This window comes from Agelaius phoeniceus, chromosome 6 (genome assembly GCF_051311805.1).
Source record: "Agelaius phoeniceus isolate bAgePho1 chromosome 6, bAgePho1.hap1, whole genome shotgun sequence".
In the NCBI taxonomy this organism is placed as follows: domain Eukaryota; kingdom Metazoa; phylum Chordata; class Aves; order Passeriformes; family Icteridae; genus Agelaius; species Agelaius phoeniceus.
The window spans coordinates 47656636-47679731 of NC_135270.1; the positions used below are offsets into that span (position 1 = coordinate 47656636).

Genomic DNA, 23096 nt, shown 5'->3' on the forward strand with positions numbered 1-23096 from the left:
TTTAGTGAGAGATGCTGCAAAGCATTTGTTCTGTGCTGAGAACTGCAGGAGCAGGAAACAACTGGACCTAAACAATCTTTGCTTACCTTTACCTTTGCTTACCTAATAATTTGATTATGGAATTGGCTTGGTTTTTCAGATGTTCATAGTGCTTTTACACCAAAGTGACTGTAATGAAATTCATTCATTCATACATATCCAAATGTAGCTAATGCTAAACATCCTACAGTCAACTCTGCATTTCATTGCATCTCACAAACAGGTTAATATATCAAGCATTTGTTCTTTTACTGAACTGTTTATTAATGGCAACATATTAGCTGTATAGTATTCTTTTTAAATTATGACCTATAAGAATATGAATTATATTATAAATATATAAAGGTGTGACATATTTTTAGTGTGCTTAATTAGCTTTGTCTAAGGAAGTTTTCCCCCTTGAGTAAAGCACAAACTAGTGAGATATTTTCTATTAATATGATTATTTTTTCCAGTTGCCCCACTTCCAACATAATTATTTAGTAAAGAGAAAGCTGTGGTCAAATTGCAGCACTGTACAGCTATTTTATGGCAGACTATGGTTTATCAGGCATAGTTATGTAATATTAAGCAAGCAAACTTTTTTACCTCATATAAGCAGATCAGAGAGCTCTAATATGTAAATATGTAGCACAAACTATTCATATTAGAGATTACATTTTGTGTATCCAATTTAGGTGCCTCTTTTGTGACAGGAGAGATCTCCTTTGCCCTTTTAGATACACTCAGTGCTAAGAGAAACATCTGTTGTGCAGAAAGATCAGTTGTATATATTTGCATGTATGTATATGATCATTCATATGATATAAACTGATGTGCATTTATAATTTTATTAATTATAAAGTAGCAAATTTATGCTACTAGTGTATCCAGATAATTTCCTTAAATAGCTGTGTCACTGCTGACACCATGTAACTATGCATATTTTTCCTTTAGTAGAAAACCAGAGCCTCATTTAATTTTATTGCAGCTAAGAATCAGGATGATTTACCAGGAAATAAAAGACAGATCTTTAGAAAGTGCATTCAGAGAGCAGGTTACAAAATGAAACTGAATTGATCATGCAGGGCATGCTTTGCTTCATTCAGAAATGATTATATTTTGGCCATTTTACCATTAGGTAAAATACAACCATATTGTGTCTCAATTCAGATCCACAGCTACTGTATTCTTTGTGGTTTAGAAGTGTTCCTAGAAAAAATGCTAGCATTTGATAAGAGAAAATTAGATATTTTAACGTTACTTTTTTTTTTCATCATTCATGTGTGTGCAGGAGATAAAGAACTTCTGCTAGGTTATTGTGTGGTAATGTCACATCTGAAGTGTTAAAATCCAGAGAGCTCTTTGTCAAGGACACTGGTAGGATTGTTGCAGTAGCAATTTGCATGGAAATGGAAATGGCACAGTAGGCAAGGCTCAGAAAGGGCATTCCTAGTACAGAAAGAGAGGAAAAGAGGAAGGAAAAGGAAAAGAGAGGAACAGATAGATAGGTGAGTGTTTCAAGGTCTTATAGAACCTATCACAGGGTTGGCATGGGGAAAGCTAAAAAGTGACCAGGTTTTTTGTTTTCTTAGACTTTTATTAACAGAATTCAAGGAATAAATTCTCACTATAGTAAATGCTAAAAATAGGAAGTTTTACTGTGTCCATTTCATGGCAAATGAAAAGCAGAGCAGTTTATGCCAGACATACATTCACTTGAAACCAGATCTTCAAATTTCACTGTTCCCTGTGGTTTTTTAGAGCTCATTTTATTCCATCTTTTCATCTCACAATGCTAACTGGCCCATAGCTCACAAAAAAAGGATTTTGTTCCCTCTGTGTACTTTTACAGTTCAACTTGGAGCATGCTTTGTTATCTGCTTATATTAGTTAAGCAAGAAAATAACTGTAGTTCTAAACAAATCATATGCTAGTTCAGAGCATGCCATGGAAGCACAATTTCAGAGGTTGTTTTCTCCCCACCCCTTCCCTAAGCAACCAGAATTCTCATAAAATCAAAAATGAAAAGGCAAGAGAGTGCCAAAGGCACAGAGAGATCAGAGAAGTTGCAGGAAAGGAAAGTGAGTGTGCAGCCCATCCAGGTGCTCTCTGTACCCTTTTTTCCTGGTGCACCCTCTTTCCCTTCTGTCTTTTTCTATAAAAATGCAGCTGCAGCCAGCTGCCTGGCTGGGGAAACCACAGATGGATTTTTGAGATACTTTGGGTGGAGGTTCCTCACATTCTGATTTGTGCAATATAGAACTTGAAACCAAGCAAAAAATTATGTTTCTGAATTGACACTAATATTCTGTTGGAGGCAGTGTGGAGAAAAATAATATTCATTGGTTAAGTATCAGTCAAGATTATAAACCATCTGACACTTCCTGAGCTCCAGCTGCTAAACATATTCTTTGGGACAAGATAGTACTTGCAAGTGGATGGCAAAATAAATATTAAGGATATGGTCAGTCTCTCCCAGAATTAAAACAAAGATCTTGATGACTGCCCTTGTCTGATTCAGAATTTTAATTATACTCTGTTTCTTTGATTTTCAAGGAGGAAAAGCTTCTGAAAGCACTTGTGCAGCTCGGGGTCCGCAGTGGCAAAACTGCCAGTCTGGAGATGGAGGTGGATGGGCTGCCCTTCTACAGCACCCACTCACTCATGATTGAAAAGCTGCTGCAGGAAGCACAGCACTGACTGCCCCCAGTGACTTCTACATGAAGAGTTGCTCCCAGGTCATTTCCTTATTTTTGAGGCTCTCTCAAGGTGTAAAAGATCAGAAAAAGATGGCTTTTCATCTCTGCTGTCTTGATCACACAGAGCCTTTCATTGTTATCCTTCCAACATCGCTGTGAAACAAGAAGAGGATATCATCATCCACTTGGTTTACCTTTCTTTAATTTTATAATGGAAAATGGAATTTTGTAATGTTATAATGTTACAATGGAAAATTAATATTAAATGATATTATATAATAAAGAGGTGATCTGGCTTTTACAAAGAAAGCACAAAATTACAATGAGATATTATTGCACTGCTGTTCTTGTTTTACTAACCTCATAACTGCAACAGGAAGTAACTCTCATAGCAACTTGGCTTTAAAAATACTTGTGGTGAGGAAAACAGCTACAGTAGAGAGGGAAGATTCAAAACCAAACTGCAGTGTTACAGTAGTGAGAGCTCCACTGCACACTTCCTGTAGCCCCCCTCTAGCACTGTGTTCTTATGGTGGGGGATAGTTTGTGGAAGTGTGAGGAGAGAAGGAGAAAATTTTAACTGAGCTAATGAAAATAAGAGCAGCATTGCAGATCTTCTGTGTAAAGGGTTGGCTGTGCCATTACCCCCTGTCATATTAGTAATTTGCCACTTCCATATTTTGCCACTTTATGGATAATAGAGAAAAGTTGTAGACATTTCAGAGTGTCCTGTTGTTACAAGGAAATTAATTGAATACAAAAATAATTATTAAAATGATTATAAATTTAAGTATGATTCTAAATGAATAAACATTTGCATTGAATACAACATTACATTGAATACAACATTATGTTAATAATCTTTTGCATGAATTCTTGTTGTAGAAGTTCAGCTCCTGACAAGTCCAAGTGAGGTAACATTGAATTCTATCCCATAAGATTACTAACACTGAAGCAGTACCTGACAAATGGTTGTGAACTGTGCCCAGCTTTTGTCATTCAAAGCTGTAGTTTTACCTTAACTCCAGGTAAAAGGCAGGACTACAGTTCTGCTGGCTGTCAGCCCTGCCAGCAGAGAGAGGAGCTTACATTTGACACCACCCCTAGAGCACTGGTGCTTTACCTGTCACAAAATGGAAGTTGCCTTTAGTTGGACTTTCAGCAGGGAGCAACACTTTCTATCTCTTTTCCTTCCTGGCAGGTGAGATTTATTTTCCTTCTTTGATGCAAGACAAATAACTTTTTCAGAATGAGAAAAATAATTTCATACCACAAACACCAGCATATATTGGACATTAATCTCCTGAAGTCGCTGAAGATACAGGGCCTTTAAAGACATAAAATAGTAGAACACATGACAGAAAGAAATCTTAATGCCAGACTTCTGCTAGACATTCAGGTTCACCAAAGATCCCAATGGTTATTTTCTAGATCAGTCTTCTTTTTTTAGATTAATTTTATCTAAAAACTTCCTAAAGGATGTTCTAGAAAAGTATCTTGGAAGTTTCACAATTAGAAAATATCTCCTTTAGAAGTCTCCAAACTCTCCTAACTATAAGTATTAAGTAAAATTCATATGAATGCTCGAACTTTTTGCCAAAGCCAGTAACCCTGCAGGATGGCATATGTTCACTGCTGCACAGAACTCACAGAGTGAAATTTGCATCATTTTAAAAGAAACAGCTGATTTTATTCTTTCTATGCTACTGACATGTTACACTAACAGGTGCAATGGATATTTTCAAGCACTAACTTTTCTCAAAAAAATTTCATTTTCTAAGCTTTTGCTCTTTTTTCACCCCAAAATACAAGTCTTAACAGTCAGTTTTCATTAAGTAATACAAAGTCTAATAATTATTTTCTCTTTTTCTCGAGTGTGTGCTTTTAGAATGCCTTCTTGTGTGCAGTCCCAAGCATGGCATTTACTTCAGTAGCATGTGTAGCATGTCTCTAGCAGCCTTAGCAGGACCCTGGAGTGAATGTCTTTTGACTGAGAGGGAAGGAACAGCTCTGAGTGGGATTTACCTTCCTGCTCTATTGGTTACAGTTCTGCAGCCTAAGCCAAACAGTTACAACACAGAAAGAATTGATAAAATATTGGCCTCAAGAAAAAAAAGGGGTAAAGAAGAAAAAACCCCTCCTTTCTGTTCTGGGTTAGCAGGTTAAGTGCTGAGAACTGGAGCAGAATGCTGGACTGTGTTCCACAAGTTTCCATCTGATTTTAAACTGCAGCAGCTGACCAAAGCTGACCACATCAAAGTTCCATCTCGAATGAGCCTTGATCCCTCAGATGACAATTCCATGTAGTACAGCATGCTCTGCATTCCAGCTGTCTAATTTAAACAGCATGGGGAACTGCAAAGGAGCAACACATAAACACAACAACAAATATTTAATCCTAGAACAAACCATGTGTGTCTTGCAGCCCGACAGTCGTGGGGGTCCAAGGAGTTGGTGCTTAACAATGTACAAGCTCAGCACTCCAGGCAGGGAGTCCCTGCCTTCCAACCCCCTTGGAATACACAGCAGGAGAAAATAAAGCTAAACAGTGCTAATAGTCAGGAGAAAAAAATGCAGATGTAAGGGAATTAATCCGGCTGAATGGTCAAAGTATAAAGAAATGTAAAATAATTAAACAAACCAAATGTTAACCTAAGCAAACCTAATCCCCTCTTGGGACTGGGGACATGAATCCTTTCTGCAAAAGGAGGGAGGAGAGGATCTATAGTCTCACAAATAGAAACTGTGCACCAAAGTTAAAGATAGTTACTTCAAACATGGCGTGAAAAAATATGAAAAGGAAATTATAAAAACATTCTTTATTAAACACATCCACTAATTATATCCAATACCTCAAGGTGGTTTCCAGAAAACTGTTAGAATACATTCCTTTTGGAATCTGATGACAAGCAAGGCTGTGTTACAATGACATATTCAGATAGCAGGAGTAGACCATCTGTCTAGACAATCTTTTAACTCAAAAGCAAACCAAAGAAACAAAACTGATTATACTGCTGGAAGTTATCAGCTCTGGGTTGCACACAAAGAGGTGCTTCAAGGAAGGTTTGAAATCAGAGAATTGAAAGGATAAGGCAATATTCATGGTGTAACAGCTGCAGGTAAAAGGAGGTGTGATGAGCAGATCACAAAGAAGATTCACACAGGAATCATTAGTGTAACCAAAAAACCCTAAGAAACACTGAGAGAAGGTGGTGGTAGAAACAATACTGTGGAGCACAACTCCCAGGTCTTTAAAAGCCATTATTCACCACTTACTCCTATATCTTGTTTCTGTCCAAACCACGACACAGATCATTTACACATCATATTTCTGATACTGTATTTGCTGAACAATGACCAAACCCTAAACTATGTTATCTGTGGGCAAAAACATGGTTTAAACAGAATTCATTCAACAGTTTCCCTGACAAATGCATTGTTATTTAAATGCCTGCATGGTCTGTGCTGCACAATACATACAAATTGCAGAGGACACAATCAAAACCTTAGCAAGGTGTAGCAGAATTTAGATGCAAATAAATATTCTTGAACACTGTGACTCAGAGAAGCACGTGGGATCAAAGTGCCTCACATTTCTTGTTCTTGTACCAATTTCTTGTTCTCTTCTGAGTCAACAAACCAAGTTATTGACACCCACTGGAGCCCAGAGTCTCCTATCTCCAGAAGTTTCTAGGAGCCTTACCATGAGGTTTAACAGTCTGAGGCTCAACAGTGAAATAAGAGCCTGAAGGTCTCAGCAGGTGCTGAGTTCCTTTGCATGTTCTCCCATAATGCCTCACACTATCAGATTGATTGTTTTAGCAACCTGTGTTCTGCCATGGTCTCTGCAGGCTTTGAAACTTGCAGAAGGAGAAGTTATTCCAGAGAGTTACAGAGATGTTGCAGAAGTGTTTTGTTGGGATTTTTCTTTTTAAAAGTATGTATGGGGACATTAAATTTTTTTATCTCTGACCTTTTCAACAGATGATGACAGCTTGTAGAGAATTACTTTCTCTAGATGCTACAGGGCAAAGAGAAGCAGCTAAAGATGAGTTCACCAGAACTGCACACCGTGAGTACTGGCTCATTCCAGTCAGTGCAGTCATCAAGACAAACAGGTTTTAAGTGGCAGCACAACAGTGGTAGCATAACAAAACTGACTTAGCACATACTTTCCTCACTATTGCCAGGGTCCAAGCACCTCTGGAAACAGCTTCGCTGTACAGCATTGCTCATAAGCCTTTGGGAGGTCACGCTGTTGTAATCCATGAATAATTCAGACATCCACAAACATGGCTAGAGCTGCAGGTGCAGGATTAAGGTCCTTTTGATTAATGCTATAGGCTGTCTGCATTAGTTGTGAAGCAGTCCTTCATCCCAGCACCATCAAGTGGTATTTGTAGTAACTCTGGTTGTTGTTCATGCTGTTTTCTGTTGGGAGTGTCAGTAGTGTTTAGTGGATAGGATTCCTTCGTCTCAGTACTCAGATGGCCTAAACATGTTAGACAAGAGTCTCTCATCTTGACAAAGTTCTGGTAAGTGCTTTCACTGGAAAAACAGTACAATACTGGGTCAGCAACACAGTTAAAAGTGGTTAACAGGAGAGAAATATGGTAAACATTAAATATTTTCTCAGCAAATGAGCAGTTGTTCTCCAACAAGCTACGAACTACAAGTAGGATGTGGTATGGTCCAAAGCAGACTAAAAATATGAAAACAGTGCTTGATACCAGTCTTTTAATTTGGATTTTCTTCTTCTTTTGGGTGCCAGGACTCTTGTGCACAACTCGTAAAATCCCACAGTAGGAGAAGGCCAGCAGAAAGAAGGGGAAAAGGAAGCCAGCAGAGAAGCGGTAGTAATTGACATTGTGCTCCCATTTCTTGATGGGGTAATGCTCAAAGCACACCAAGTGGCTCTCAGCATCCATGCTGATCTCTCCGTGTGTGAAGACAAAGCAGCACGTGATGATTTCTTTGGCCCAGATGATGCTGCTCACGATGGCAGCAGCCCTCATGGTGCGAAAGCGCTGGAAGCGGAAGGGGTGCACCACAGCCAGGTAGCGGTCGATGGAGATGCAGCACAGGAAGCCCACGCTGATGTAGATGTTCTCGTACAGGATGATGCCACACACCTTGCACAGCAGCTCATTGTAGGTCCAGTTGTCATGCTGTAAAGCATACTGTAGCCAAAAAGGCAAAGAAAATATGTACAGCAGGTCTGCTATAGTCAAATTGCAAAGGTAGATACCTAATTCATTTTTAGCCTTGATCTGTAAATAGCCATAGTACAGGGACAGGCAGTTAGCTGGCAAGCCTAATATGAACACAAATATGTACACCACAGGGGATAATGTCTCGTGGATTTCATGATTAATATTGCACTTCTCAGTCACATTCTCTGTGAAATTCACCATCTTCTACTTCTCCCTGTGTATCACTCATCAGGGTCCTGAACGTAAGACTTAATTACATTCAGTTTTCATGTAGAGTTTATTTCTTCCGCAAACCTTTAGGCTGAAGTGATGACTTGCTGCAGGATGTTAATAATCTGAAGATAAAACACAAGGAAATCTTTAGAAGGGATAGAGTTGTTAAATATATAGTACACTTTTCAGAAAGCTGCCTTTCCCTAGCTCTAAATCTTTGATAAAGCCTCTCTGGGAAATCAAGATTCACATAACTTCTAGTACATAACAGAAAAGTGCCATAAAATTATGTGATTCAGAATTACAAAGCAAGTTACAAATATTTGTTGTTTTAGCTTTGGAGGTATCTAAAATGTGAAGAAATGTCATCTCTGATTTACAGATGGGGCAGAAAAGCAGTAATCAGATTTGACTGTGATGGAAAAGGTGTCTCTAGTAAACCAGCAGTCCACACAGACTTCCTCAGAGGATGTAGGGTGCACAAAACTCTTGATTATTAATTCCCATGTCTTAAATTTCCCTTTACATACAAGATACCTTGTAATATGCAGATCAATTAAGCAGGATGTAAAAAAAGGGGGGATTTTTATCACTTTCTTTTAAAGTTACTTGTAAAAACAATCCTGAAAACAAACTGTCTTCCTCTGTTGGAAGGACATGGTGAAACTCTGGTACAGGGCATGTCCATAGTCTCAGTTCTACAGGATATGCTATTAAATATTCCTTATTTGCCATCAGCTCCAAAACCCACACATTTATGACTTACACATTTGTATATTTCCCTTTCATCTTCACTGAATATGAATGTAATTATTTTCACCTGAAGAATCTGGTATAATCCAAGCACGTACCCATAGAAGCCGTTGCTATGCTGTGCTATACTATACTGAACTATACTATAACAATTTAATGCACCAAAACCACTGCTGACAGTGGATTTGCACTCAGTTCTACTAGTTCAAGCCTGGACCCAGCTCACAGTGATGAAACCCTCAACTGAACAATGAAATGCCCCAGCCAGCATTTTATCACCTCATGGTATACTCACATGGGCACAGATGCTCAGCACTGGAGAACAGCAGGGCAAACTGTGCCTAGTCTGAAGGGAATGCATGCTGTACCTGGTGGTGCAGAACAGCAAGACTGTATTTCTTTCAATCTCTCCTCAGAAGATTCAGGGATGTTGGGTACACCTTTGCAAGGTAACAATGTGTACTCTTGTGTACTCCTTTCACAGCTTCAGATACTATGGATTCAAAAGAAGCACTAGCTAAAGATAAGGCCTTGCTGCTTTTTCCTGTTTGCTATGCTAATTTGCATTTTTGTTGTCATCTTCTGTCCCATCTAGGAACAAAAAATTTCTTCCAAGGCAATGCTTACAAAAACATGACCACTCTACAGTAAAATTACTGTCAGCTTTAGCATTTGAGGATGTTACTGTCAAATTTTTTTTTTAATACATATGGGTTTTCTTTAAAATAGTGATAGATAGGCTTTACTCCTGTAGAAACTGAAAAAAAGTCATTTGCTTTAAGCCAGAAAAGAATTGCCTGGCTGAAATAAGTGATCAAACCTGCAAAGAAATTCATTTTTTAGCTTCAACCAGCATAGTTCCACAGAATTCACGGCAAACACACAGAAATAAGAATTGGGATGTGGTTTTCATCCCTTTACTTTTGCTTTCCAACAGAGGGAACATCAGCCCTGATTTTGGCAGAAATAGCCTTGAGGGCTCAGAAGCTCTCAGTCATGAAACAACAGGCCAAGGTAAGTTCATCTCCCTCAAAACTTTCAACTCCACTGTCCATTGCAATTTGTGTGAAAGAGTGCTCAAGTCTGGCACTCTGCTCTCCTCCACCTCTCAGACTCAACAGCTCCTTTGGGGTTTGAGAGACTCACACTCCCCACTGTGGCTTGTTCATTTGTCAAGCTCAGCAGGAGAAATGCTGTGAGGGGACCCAGGCACAGGTACCTGTGCTTCAGTTTGAAGTTTGCTCCAGGAGATTGCCATAACCTTCCCCTGGAATAAACATGACAATGTTAGCAATGCTGACATGTACAGCAGAAATCAATCACTAAAGTTAAGTACAAATTTCCCCAAACACTGATACCCAAGGGCCATTAGCTCCCCCGTAACACTATGCAGTTTCTCCAAGGCTTCATAACCACCACATATCTCTTCCATCTGCAGACAAGGGCAGTGCACAGAATCTTTGCTGAGGCAGGTTTAATAACCTTCTTACCCCAACCCACCTTTTCAATCCAGAGCTCCAGGCCTGAGTTTGTATTTCATAGCATTTCTGTATAATGATTTGGTGACTCTTACATGTAAGGGTTTGCCTGCACAGGATGATTGGCACACCTTACTTATTCTCTAAAATACCTAAAATCTGAGACCTGTCATCATATCTACCAGCACAGTGCCCAGCCAGTGTCCAGCTCCTGTCAATAGGGCCAAATAGTAATTCAAAAGCTGTTGAGAGTTTTGAAAATTCAGAACTGTCTTTATATGTCTAGCACTGAGTTTCATTCAGTGTTATCCAGTGAGTCATTATGGATCACAGTATGAGGAAAAGCAGATGTACTCTACAGCTGCAGTGTTTTTTGAAAATGTTTCTTTTCCTCTAAGAACTCGAAATGTTTTTATCAAATTATGTTTTCATACAGAGAATATAATTCTCTGTAATAAGTAAAATCATTTCTGCTTAGTTTAAAAGTCTTGCCAGAACGCAGAATGTGAAGGAGGCAGCAAAAGTCTTATTGATACAATATTATGGTAATATAATATACACTTATGATTACAGCAACATTTCCTGCTCCTGGAGGAAATGCTGGATTGTGGTGTTCGAAGGGGCAGGAAGAGAAGGTTGGCTGTAACAAATCTCTTTGCCTTGTGCTATCAATCCCTCCCCAGTTTCAAAGATGAGGATGAAAAAGAAAGGTCCAGATTCTTGTGCAATAGCTGTCTTATACTGCTGTTCTGGTCAGTGGCAACAGCAAGCCAGGAAATCCTTCCCTTGTTTCAGCCTCCTCAGTGTGTGGGCTCTGGGCTGCCTTTGTACCCTATGACCACTCATGCCTGGCTAAGGACAGACTCAGCAGCCAAATGGAAATACAGAGGCAGTTCAACTTTTCCCCAGCACCAGGCACACTAAATATAGCTCTGCACCAGCCAGGGAGTGAAACTGTAGGATTTTCTCAACAAACCTGGTATCAAAAGAATGGACCTGCAGGTTTAAACAAATGGGTGTGCAAGAGCCCACTCTGTCATTAAGAAGATGTGACACAACACTTTACAAGCTGTCTGAAAAAGTGGATCATGAAGGAAAGGTGATGCAGGGTATAGAAGAGAAAAGACAAATAGGTCTCTCATTACTTATTGGCCACTTCTGTTAAGAGGGAAGTGAAAAATTTAAGAAGTTGCTCTATGAAAAACATCTGGGGTGCAGACAATCATTAAGCTGAAAGCAGTTATGAACAGGAACACACAGGCATTTCTTTTAGACAGCTCTAATACAGATATAGTGCAGCTGTGTGACTTTTTTTAATCATAGTTTATGTAACACCTTCATTATCACGAGTCTGCAGTCATTTCCAGGCAATATTTCTCTCTTCTATATGCCCACATCTTTTAGATGATACCCATCTAAGCCTAAGTCTTGGCAGTAAATTAGAAGACTCTCTCCATCTACATGAGCTCCAAACAATTCTCTTGTTCCTGGATTAGAAACAAAGCCAAGAGCTTCAGAAAGCCTCACTTTTTCATGGTTTAAACAAGCCAACTTTATTACTCACTGGAGAGTTCAACAACAGTTCTTTTCTTTCCCAACTCCTGTGTGCCTTAGCTGTTAACAAACACATGACTTGCCCCTGCACCATGAACCATGGGGCAGCTCACATGCCAAGTGCTGCCTGCTGGCAATGGCACAGGAAGGAGCCAGAGCCACTGGCAGCAGCAGCCTCTTCACCTTGGACCAAGTAGGAGCATGGAGCCCAGGTGGGTCTTTGCAATTTCAGTGAACACTGCTACAATTTTCATTGTAAGAAATCTGTCTGCAACTAGGCCTAAATATTTTTGGCAGAGACAAATGAGACTGAACCAAAGAATTTCCTTGCTGGAATTTGCAACCACTGTGCACCCAGCTTGTCTCATCCACAGAGCACCCACTTCCATGAACAGGGAGTGTAGCATCCTTGTGTGCATGCATGGTCTCTTGCTATTTAATCTGTCCTTGCACCTGTCATACAGTGCAGACAGGCCTGAGACACTTGGATGTCATTGCAGGACTTCAACTGTCCTGCAAATCTTGGAATCAGAAACCTGGCATGGCTTCAGTTTAGCATTTGGTTCAGGTCATTATCTACACAAATACCAGCCCTAAAATTCACATGCTAAGCTTCCTTCCTAACCTAACACTTGCAGGTTTGTCAGATTGATTGATCCTGTTTCACAAAGCCTGGAAGCACAAGGTCAGATAAGAAGGCAGGGAAGCGATGAGCAGCAGAAGAGATGAGGGACTGGTCAAACAACATAAAGTAGGAAGGAAAGGCATAATACCCTTAGAGCAAGTTTGAGGGGAAAAAAGAAGGAGAGGAAAGCAGAAATTTGGGCCACCACCAAGAATGAAGAATAAGCACAATGATATTTGGGTTTAATCAGAAGAATTATGGTGTAAAAGATGCATCTGTTGGAGCACAGAAACAAGACAAGAGGGGTGGAGCACTTCTCCTACAAGGAAAGGATGAGAAATTTGGAGTAGTTCAGCCTGGAGAAGAGAAGGCTCTGGAAAAACCTTGTTGCAGCCTTTCGGTATCTAAAGGGGACTTAAAAGAAACATGGGGACAGACTTTTTAATCAGGACTTGTAGCAACAGGACAGGGGCAATGGTCCTAATTACAAGAGGGTAGAGTCAGACTACATACAAGGATGAATATTTTTATGATAAGGGTGATAAAACAGTAGCCCAGGTTGGCCAGACAAATGATGGATGCCCCAACCCTGGAAACATTCAGGGTCAGGTTTGATGGGGCTCTAAGCAAACTGGTCTAGTTGAAGATGCCCCTGGTCATTGCAGGAGAGTTGGACTAGAGGGCCTTTAAAGGCCCCTTCCAAACCAGACCATTCTGATTCTAGAAAGATATCAAGTAGAAAGAGCCATTAAAGGCAATGAAACATTAACATTTTTATTAACACAAAATAAGTAAAGGAAGACAAGTACATATGAAGCACAAACACAAATATATATATATTTATTTTTATAATATAGAATTTAGAGAATTTAATATATGATAATATTATAATAATATATAATAGTATCTATATTGTATAATATGTATAACATATATATGTTATATATATTTTATATATAATATATATAAGATATAATTTATATGTTTATATGGTATATGAGTTATATAAATATAAAGCTGAAATATTTGCTGTTGTTTTTTTTTCCAGTCTTTAGAAACAGAATTGTTAACCAGCATCTAACAAAATTATTTTTAACAATAGGATGGGGGCATAGAGGAGGATAGATCAGCAAAGGCTAGCAGGTATTTTAAAAAACTATGTGCACTCCAGGGGATTTAGTTACAGCAATTTGTGAATTATCGCTAGTAATGTTTCAGAAATTATGACAAATTAGGGTAAAACAGACATAACACTATGTTTTGTGAAAAAGAGGAGTCAAATTGAGCTTCTAAACTAAAGTAATTTACATCTATGCAAAATCCATTCAGTGTTTGTAACTTGCAACTGGATTTTCTGACTATAATAATTATTACTCTGTATATCTGTTTCTGGTGAAGGGAACTGCAAAAGTGTTCTGTAAATTACAAATTACTTTTGTCATTATCAGATGACTGGTCTTATAAACCTATTATCAAAGAAGGAAGTCAGCAACATTTTTTTCAGAAGCCACATAAACAAAAGACTAATTAGTCATCAATGTCCAATTTTTCCTAATACAGACATGCAATTTTTACAGTCTTGAGTAAATCATTCCATTTGCATCATCTTTTGATATTTTGAGAATTCCATATTCTGTTTCTATACCTTTCCATTTCAGGTTTTTATGACTTTGGACTTCTTTGTTTATGCTTGAACTTATAAAGGACAACTTGAGATGAAGGGCAAGGGAGGCAGGTGGGATAATTAGCACAGTTAGTCCAATATCACAGAATCATAGAATGGTTTGGGGTGGAAGGGACCTTAAAAATCATATAGTTCCAACCATGGGCAGGAACAGCTTCCACTGGACCAGGTTGCTCAAAGCCCCATCCAGCTTGGCCTTGAACATTTAGGGATGGGGCATCCAGCTTATCGGGGAAACCTCTTTCAGTGCCTCATAATTTGAATCCTAACTCCTGAAAACAGACCTGGAGAATGAATCTACTGCTGCTTCTTGTGACTATTTGGGCCATTTGCTTTTGTGGGAACTGAAATGCTGCCTCAGTGGTTCTCAGCTTTTCAGAAACCAAAACTCAAAAATTCATCAAGTCACCAGAAAAGTATGCAAAATCTCCAGCGACTTTGGAGAAGCTGAGCATTACATGATCTTTATAATATCCTGAATCATAGAATCATAAAATGGTTTGGGATGGAAGGGACACTAAAGGTTATGCAGTTCTCACCAAGGGAAGGGACACTTCCCACTAGACCAGGTTGTTCAAAGCCCCATCCAACCTGGCCTTTAACACTTCTAGGGATGAAGCACCCACAACTTCTCAGGGAAACCTCTTTCAGTGCCTCAACACCCTCACAGTAAAGAATTTCTTCTTCCTATTATCTAATCTAAACCTACTCTCTCTTAGTTTGAAGCCATTCTCTCTTGTCCTATCACCACATGCCCCTGTAAAATGTCTTCCACCATCCTGCTTTAGGCTCCCTCCAGCTACTGCAAGGCAGCAATTAGGTCAGCCTGGAGCCCCCTCTTCTCCAGGCTGCAAAATCCCAATTCTCTCCGCCTTTCCTCACAGGACAGGTGCCCCATCCCTCTGATCATCTTGGAGACCCTCCTCTGGACTTGTTCCAATAGGTCCATGTCCTTCCTGTGCTGGGACCCCAGAGCTGGATGCAGCACTCCAGGGGGGGTCTCAACAGAGCAGAATGGAGGGGCAGAATCCCCTCCCTCACCCTGCTGCCCACACTGCTGTGGATGTAGCCCAGGACATGTTTGGCTCTCTGGGCTCCAAGTGTTCCTGTCCAGCCTCTCATCTACCAGCACCCCCAGGTCCTTCCCAGCAGAGCTGTTCCAATCTGTTCATCCCCCAGCCTGTGTTGATACCAGGGGTTGCCCCAGCCCCAGAGCAGCACATTGCACTTGGGTCTCGTTAAACCTCCTGAGATTCCCATGCACTCACTTCTTGAGCTTGTCCAGATCCCTCTGGATGGCTTCCCATCCTTTAGGTGCATCACTCCTCTCTTTGGTGTCATCTACAAATTTACAAATCTGCTGAGGCTGCCCTCAATCCCTTCATCTATGTCATTAATGAAAATGCTAAATAAAACTGGTCTGGTCCCAGTCTGGATCCCTGAGGGATACCACTTGTCACTGAGGTCCTTTAGGACTCTGAGCTATTGACCATGACCCTCTGCACACAAGTGTTCCACCAATTACTCATGCACCTAACAGTCCACCCATCAAATCCATCTCTCCCCAATTTAGAGAGAAGGGTGTTGTGGGGAACCATGTCAAAGGCTCTAGAGAAGTCCAGATAAATGGCATCTGTGACCCTTCCCTTACCCTCTGATGTAGTCACTCCATCATACAAGGCCATAGGCTGATGAGGCAGGACTTGCCCTTGGTAAAGCTCTGCTGGCTGTCCCAAATCACCTCCCTGTCCCTGATGTGCCCCAGCAGAGGGTCTGTCCTGTGATCCTCCCCAGACGCAGAGGGGATGCTAACAGCTGGGTAGTACCCAGGGTCTGCCATTCTATTCTTTTAAAAGATGGGTACAATGTTTCTGTTTTTCCAGTCACCTGGGAATTCTGACTGCCACGACTTCTCAAGTATCATGGACAGTAGCTTGGCAAATACATCTGCCTGTTCCCTCAGACTACTGACTATCTCACACTACTACTTATTCTTTATCTAGGATTAGGGTCTTTTTACCTCATGTGAGGTCTAAACAAGTGGTTGAGAACAAGAAAGTGCTGGAAAAAAATCTTTGGAAAATCCCTATTTATGGTAATAAGAAGTTCATGCAATGTGTAATTTCAGGCAAGCAGTCCAAGTAGTATCAGGGAGGTGAATCACAGCTGAAATTAGTCATGCTATAGCTGCCTCAAAGCTTTAAAAAATGACCCTCATTTGCCCCCCACTTCCTGCTGTTAAAGATCAACCAAGTGGACGACATGACCCTCCAAGTATTTCACTGCTGAGTTACTATGACTAGATCCTACCCACAGGGCACATGTTGAAGCTTCGGGTATGACTTGCTCGAGTACAGAACAGTGGGTGGAGGAAAACACATCACACCACTTCCTGCAGACATCTTAAATCACTCTATTACTCAGAGAAAAAACTCCAAATCTTCCTTTCCCCTGAAATAAAATTTCAACCAAGCCAGTGTCCCTCTCACCCACAATCCTCCTTGACACTAAAGCCAAAAAACCATCCTTCCTCCATTGAAGAAGCAGCAGGCAAGTAATAATCAGACATAGACAACAGAACTGCTTATAATTCCAAACATGTACAATGATCCTCATTGAACAGGACAATGCAAGAAAAGCCAAGATTACACAGGTCTTGCTTATTAGAAGCCACAAAAGCCATGATCAATATACAATATTACTAAGGAACAACGACTAGACCTACTGTTGTAGCCTAGGATTGAGATATAGGAACTTCATCCTTCTGAGTTAAATGAGCTCTGATTCATTTTACCATTTACAGCCTTGGAGAAAATCATCCTTCTGATTCATTTTCCTAAACTGTATTATTGCCTCTTTTGATGCTGCAGCCTGCTCTGACAACAGCACAGTGCTACATCAGGCAATGCTAGATATCTTGCACTGAAGTCAGTGACTTCAGGTTGAATTCATATCTGTGTTTAATCAATATCTGGATTTCAATGACTTTTGCCTTTCTTGGATTGCCAGTGTGTCCCTGTAGCCCCAGGACTGCCACACAGCCCCTGTTTCAGAGTGGCTACCCAAAGGGAGCCATGGGAGTCACCCACAGATTTCTCTGCTGCCTGACCATGAGCCATCCATTACATACCATGGGCCACAGCACACTGCCAGCACCCCATCCTGGGCAGCGCACCCCGTCCTGGGCAGAGCACCACGTCCTGGGCAGAGCACCCATCAAGGTGAAGAACTGGCTGTCAGCCTCTACCTTGAGTGTATTGAGAACAATTTGCTCTCTGTACCCACATGCTCACCCAGAAAGGGAATGGAATGCCAGCAACCTGCATGGCAGTCCCTTCTGCCAAGCTTCCCTAGCTTCACTCAAGGGAAAACTTGTTCAAAAACTGGCAAATTAGAGAATGAAGCAGAGACCAGATTATCTTTCTGCTTGCATCTTTTGTAATGCCACTCTGAACACAAGGACCAGAACATCATACCCTCCAAACAGAACTATCTCATTAACTAAAAGTCATTTGGAAAGCAACCAAACACCCATCTATACAATTTTTTCTCCCCGTTTGCTGAAAATTCAACAGACAGCTCTTACTGCACAGTGCTGCTGATAAGCTTGGGACATCCACAATCAATGCTTGACTAATAGCACTTGACAACCAGCAAAGGCTGTCTGATAGAAAAATTGCTAGGTCTAACTGAAATGTGTTTGAAACTCTGGCATGTCTAAAGAGATTGAGCAGTTCTCCCATTTAAGGAGAATGTTAGCATTTTCATTATTTCATGCATCAGCAAATAATGATACATTCAATAAAGTAACCTTTTTTTAAAATGCCATTTTCTGCATATATGATTCAGTATATGATTCATTTTGTACTTCAAAAGTTTTAACACATGGTAAAATGAAAAGCTGCTTACAATATTTGAAAACTTTTCCCTTCCACTCCTCATTTTTCTTTGACTTAATTATTTTTCCTCCACTTAGATTTATCTTAATCAAAGAGAATAAATTCATCATGGAATAGGAGCCTGTTCAACTGAAGCATCTAACATTGTTGCCATCTAAAAAACTAAAATCATTCTTTTGTACCTTTGTACTGTTTGTGTTTCCAGCTTACACTGATCACCATTTTGCACTTCAGACATGTTTCTGTTCTAGATCCAATTCTTCCTTGTCTAGCACACCATCCGCCCTTCCACACACTTCTGTTTAGCTAAGCTCATTTCCTTTTAGGCTCAATTGAGTCTTTTTGGCTCTTGTATTGTATTTCTGTATTCCTTGGATACAGAATTGGAGGGGTGGTGTGTGGGGTACATTATGCATATGTGTGCATATTTGTGCGTGTCTTCAAATAGTACCCATCTAGTTGGTATAAACACAACTCTACTAAACTATCCCTTATTGCTATCTTTAATTAAATTTCTTCTCTTTTTTTTAGTTTCCCTTCTGGAGGTTAACCAAGTTTCCTGTAGAACTGAGTCAATATTCACATGGAGACATGTTCCTCCATTGTTATTTCTCAGTGTTCTCACGAGAAGCAGTGTGCCTTGCAGAAGGTTTTCCTCTGTGCTCTTTCCCTTGTTGCTGTTCTTGCTCCCTAGATGACTATTGAAAATGTCACTCCTTTTTTTTTTTTTCATTTGAGCGTACAGGATTCCAACAACCTAGTTCCCAGTGGATTAATCACTTTATTTAAAGTGCTGGCATCTGTATCTGCAGGTTTGCTTACATTACCATTTCCTGATTTTCCATTTCTGAATAAAAGAGGTTCAACATGAAAACTGAGAAAATAGTTGGAGAGGCATGACCTCATAGAAATGCAACCCACACCACCCCTTCTTTAATAGTATCAAAGAAGCAATTCACAGCAAAAGCAACAACCTTGCTGTAAACCATTCACACTTCCAAACATGCTTCTGACCAGAGAAAAAGGAGAGAATCAAATGCTTGTTACAGGGGAGCTCTGATGAGCTCATGAGGAGATGGAAAAGCTGGCACAAGAGATGTGAGATTCCAAACTGAGAGCTGTTCAGAAATCCAGGTCCTGCTTTGGGGTGGAGGTGTAAAACCAGCTCTGAAATTTGGATATAAGTTCAAATTCCAAATAATAATATTCTGACATGATAGTCTCAGGGATTTTAGTTTAAGCCTCTTGTAAGTTTAAAAGACACTTGCTATTTTAAAAACTATGACTGAACAGTTCTTAAACACGGAGCATAAACCAGATACACCCTCTAATTAGATATGAGTAGACACTAAATCATTATCCATCACAGAGAAAAAGCTCTCCTTCCTTGGCAGAAGGAAGATGAAATGTTTCCAGTTATAAAATGAAAACATTCTAATGGTACTAAAATACTGAGTTAAAAGAAAGCCAAACCAAGAGATCTCTGAAATATTTCCATTCTTCCCTACTGATATTTTAGCATTTTATTCAGGTGTCATTCAAGCGACTGAATTTTGACAGTTCAATTACATTTGCTTTTGTAATTAATTTGTTTTTTAGCTCCCCTTCCTCTGTTGGCAACTCAACCTCTCTTCAAGGCTTTGTGTCTTTACTGCTGGCCCATAGGACACAAGAAGAGAAAGGAAGCTTGAAGCCTTGCTGACTAAAGCCACAATGTTCAGAAAGGAAAGTCCAGGCTCATCCCAGCAGCACCAGCTGTCTGTAGCAATATCTAAGTGGAGAATGTCAGGAGGACAGCTCCTGAGGAGCAACAGGAACAGCAGCAGAGTGACCTCTCTGTTACACATAGGTCAGATCAGTTTTGCATTTCTATTTGATTCTGGCATGGTGACAGATCTGAGCCAAGCAATCCCAGATCAAACTCCAAGACAACCCAGCTAGAAAGAAGTTTGTTGCCACAGAAACAATTTCTGGCAAGAGGGCTCCATGGAGAGGAACAGAGCATATACTTCCAGGTAAGCCTATTTCTCACTCTCACTCTAACAGGGTTTTAAACCTATTGTCTACTCTTTTTCAGAAAAATTAGCTACAGCTTCCAGACTAAGTGCCTAAAAAGCTCTTGTTTTCCTACCCTTTAAACAGAGTTCAGAATGTGTTTCCAGTGGAGAAAAAATGTTACAGTAAGGATGTATCCCTTAGAGAATAAACTGCAATGTTTTTTTCTTAGCTGCTGTTGCTTACTAATACCTTTAGTTAAAATTATTGGTCATTTTCTTCTAAACATTAAGGCTGTTCTATGTCTTTTCAAAAACAATTGCCACCAGCTGTCAGGGTCAGCAGTTCTGCAAATGCTTCAGCTGGCAGAATAATTCATAACAAGCAATAAAAGCACTCAGAATAAGGTTTATAGAAAAACCAAACATATTAGAGGAGACAAACAGCTAGTTATAAGGTAATGAGTCTCACAAGGCTGCCATGTCTGGAGTTCTCTTTCCACAGTTCTTCCCTTAGAAATAATTACCAAGTTGTGTAAATGTCCTCATGAAGGGACATAACTTTCTTTAGCTACCACCACAGTGACACAATACAGCCATCATCAGTGAAGCCCCAGTGCACCATGAATGCACCCTCAGGTCAGGACTAGAAAAACTGGACGGGAAGAAATTTTCTTCTCCATGCACTGTTCACTGGGATGCCACAATAACTCACATTTAGAGCATCCGCTGGTTAATCTGAGTGACACCATCCACAAGGCAGGTTAGGAGAGGAAAATTTACTTGAATGCCCCCACCCTAGAACACCTGGCCCTGTGCAACTGTGCTCAGCCACAGTAAGAGGCTTCCTGTCTGTCTGACCTCACAAGCAGCCTCAGGCTCACCCTAATCAATGACACCTGTGTACCCCTAGCTCTGCAGAGACTCACTTCCCTCCCCCATATCCCACTTCTCTCTTTTCCTACTGCTATAAGATTGCTTCCAGTCCTCAGATCCAGAGCAAAGGGAGCCAATTTTTGTCCACCAACCACCAATTGAAATAAATACCTCTCGCTGAAGGTGTCAAGTGAAACAAGTTTTTTTTAATGAGATACTGGAACCACCAAATATTTCTTCATTTAAAACTGTGATATTCAAATCACAATGCTGTGATGTAGACATTTTGACCTCTGCTCTCACAGAACAACGTACTTGTCTGATCCTATAAACCCAACATTTTCTTACAGTATTCTTCCTAGGCCCTGTAAAGACTTTTAAAACTTTGGGCATGTACTTTCCATGTTATCACCTTACCTACAGCTGTGTAGCACTGAATGTTAAATAAACTGGAAACAGCATTCTTCTGCCTCTTCACTCATGTAACAGAAAGGCTTTACAAATGCATGTGCAGCAGCAGCCTGATATGGGGGAACAATAACATAGCAGCAGCAAGATGGGGAGGCAGAAAGGATAGGGGCAAGGACAGTAGAAAATTTTGTTTCCTCGAAGAAGAAATGAAGGAGTGGGTGTTAAATACACAGGACTGACTACCTTTGACTGGTTTCTTGATTAAAGAAAACTTGAAAGAAGAAGTGGTTAGACACTCTGCTCTTCTGGGACCAGTGTGAATGCAGGGTGCTAATGTGGAAAAAGTCACAGTGGGTACTGACTAACAGTCTGCTCAGAAAGTCCCATAATGCTCACAGTGACACGGTCACATCTTGTGAGCCAACGTGTAGCCATTTTTACTTACTTTACTGTTAAGTTGCCTTATATTTTTATTAATAAATATCTGTATGTGTTTTGAGCAGAACAGGACAATTCTTCTAAACTCTCTATTTCTCAGCTTTGCTCCCCATGCAACACACAAAGAAGAAAGCATCACTCAGTGAATTGCTTTTCTTGTTTCTTTACAAAGACTGGTAAGAATAGGAAAAACGTTCTCATAACAAGGACAAGCTACAGTCATGAACAAAAGTTTTTTATCCTATTGAAAAAAAAAAAGATTAATTTCTCACCTGATGGATTTCACTTCTCTAAACAAGCCCTCACATTTCAAGTTTTCCAAGCCAGATTCTGAACAACAGGAAGAAAAGTGGCTTGGTGTTTGGAAAATATAGTAATGACATACATTTGAGTTACAAAGACAAAACTATATAGGCGTACACAGAGCACCCACACATCAAGGTATGTGGTTTAGCAGTTTCAAGTAACTTTTGGCTTGTGTTCTCAGGGGAAATAAAGTCACTTACTAGTCCTTCAAAATATCTTGTATCATCTATTCAACTTACACAGTACTAGTAAGTGCTCTGAAAATTACTCCAGGAACTTTTATCTACACGCTACTGCTCTGATTTCTTGCTGCAAACAAACAGTTTCTCAGTTTATCTTAACAATTTCCTTTCATCAATACAACTTGAACATTCAGCTCTCTTGTGCCTAATTGGAACTCAAGAATTTTTTTTTTTTATTCAAAGTTCTTGTTAGCAGGAACTTTGCCAAGGAAATTAATTTTGAAGTTGTGAAATTTTTTGGACACATTGCTTTGGTTGAGTCCTTGGAGCACCTTGTTGTTTTGCTTTAACAACTCAGCTAGAAAAATCTCACCACCTCTCCAGAGGTGAGACCTGCTCCGTGATGGAAAATTAACTTGCTTTCAAGAATGAATACATTAAAATGAAACTCACCTGTTAGCAGAGTTCATGCAAAGAGGTTTTGCCTGCAATGTAAAGAGCACAAAACTTCCCCTCTCCTCACTCCTGCTCAGGGTGCTGGTGAAGCTTGTCCTCCTCCCAGCTGTGAGCAAGCCTGTCCGTGAAACAGCGCAGGAAAGGAGGAGGAGATTGTGTTTCAGCTCCCGTGCTCTTTATGGTTCATCTGTGAAGGAGTCAGCCCAGCCCAGCCCTCTCCTCCCTCACCCACTCATTCATAAGAGACAGATGAGAGTGGCAAAAGCAGGCACTGAATACAGAGATTGCAAAGTA

General features: G+C 40.2%; 2 protein-coding genes across 12 annotated transcripts in view; one reads left to right on the forward strand and one right to left on the reverse strand.

Moving 5' to 3' along the window:
- DGLUCY (D-glutamate cyclase) overlaps positions 1-3549 on the forward strand; it is a 48644-nt gene extending 45095 nt beyond the window's left edge. For all 11 annotated transcript variants that reach the window (XM_077180616.1, XM_054634181.2, XM_054634186.2 and 8 more), the window contains one exon: positions 2578-3549. In XM_077180616.1, coding sequence (XP_077036731.1) covers positions 2578-2721 — 144 coding nt within the window. In that variant the 3' untranslated portion in view covers positions 2722-3549. The remainder of the gene's footprint in view (positions 1-2577) is intronic.
- Positions 3550-5727: 2178 nt separating this feature from the next.
- GPR68 (G protein-coupled receptor 68) lies at positions 5728-22871 on the reverse strand. Its single transcript, XM_054634189.2, has 2 exons — positions 22800-22871; positions 5728-8268 (listed from the first exon to the last, which is right to left on the reverse strand). The coding sequence occupies exon 2, from the start codon at positions 8132-8134 to the stop codon at positions 7058-7060; it is 1077 nt and encodes a 358-aa protein (XP_054490164.2). The 5' UTR covers positions 8135-8268; positions 22800-22871; the 3' UTR covers positions 5728-7057.
- Between the last annotated feature and the right edge of the window lie 225 nt (positions 22872-23096).

Bases quoted from the DNA above. Each gene is read 5' to 3' on its own strand.
- GPR68 (XM_054634189.2), bottom strand. From the start codon at position 8,134: ATGGTGAATTTCACAGAGAATGTGACTGAGAAGTGCAATATTAATCAT.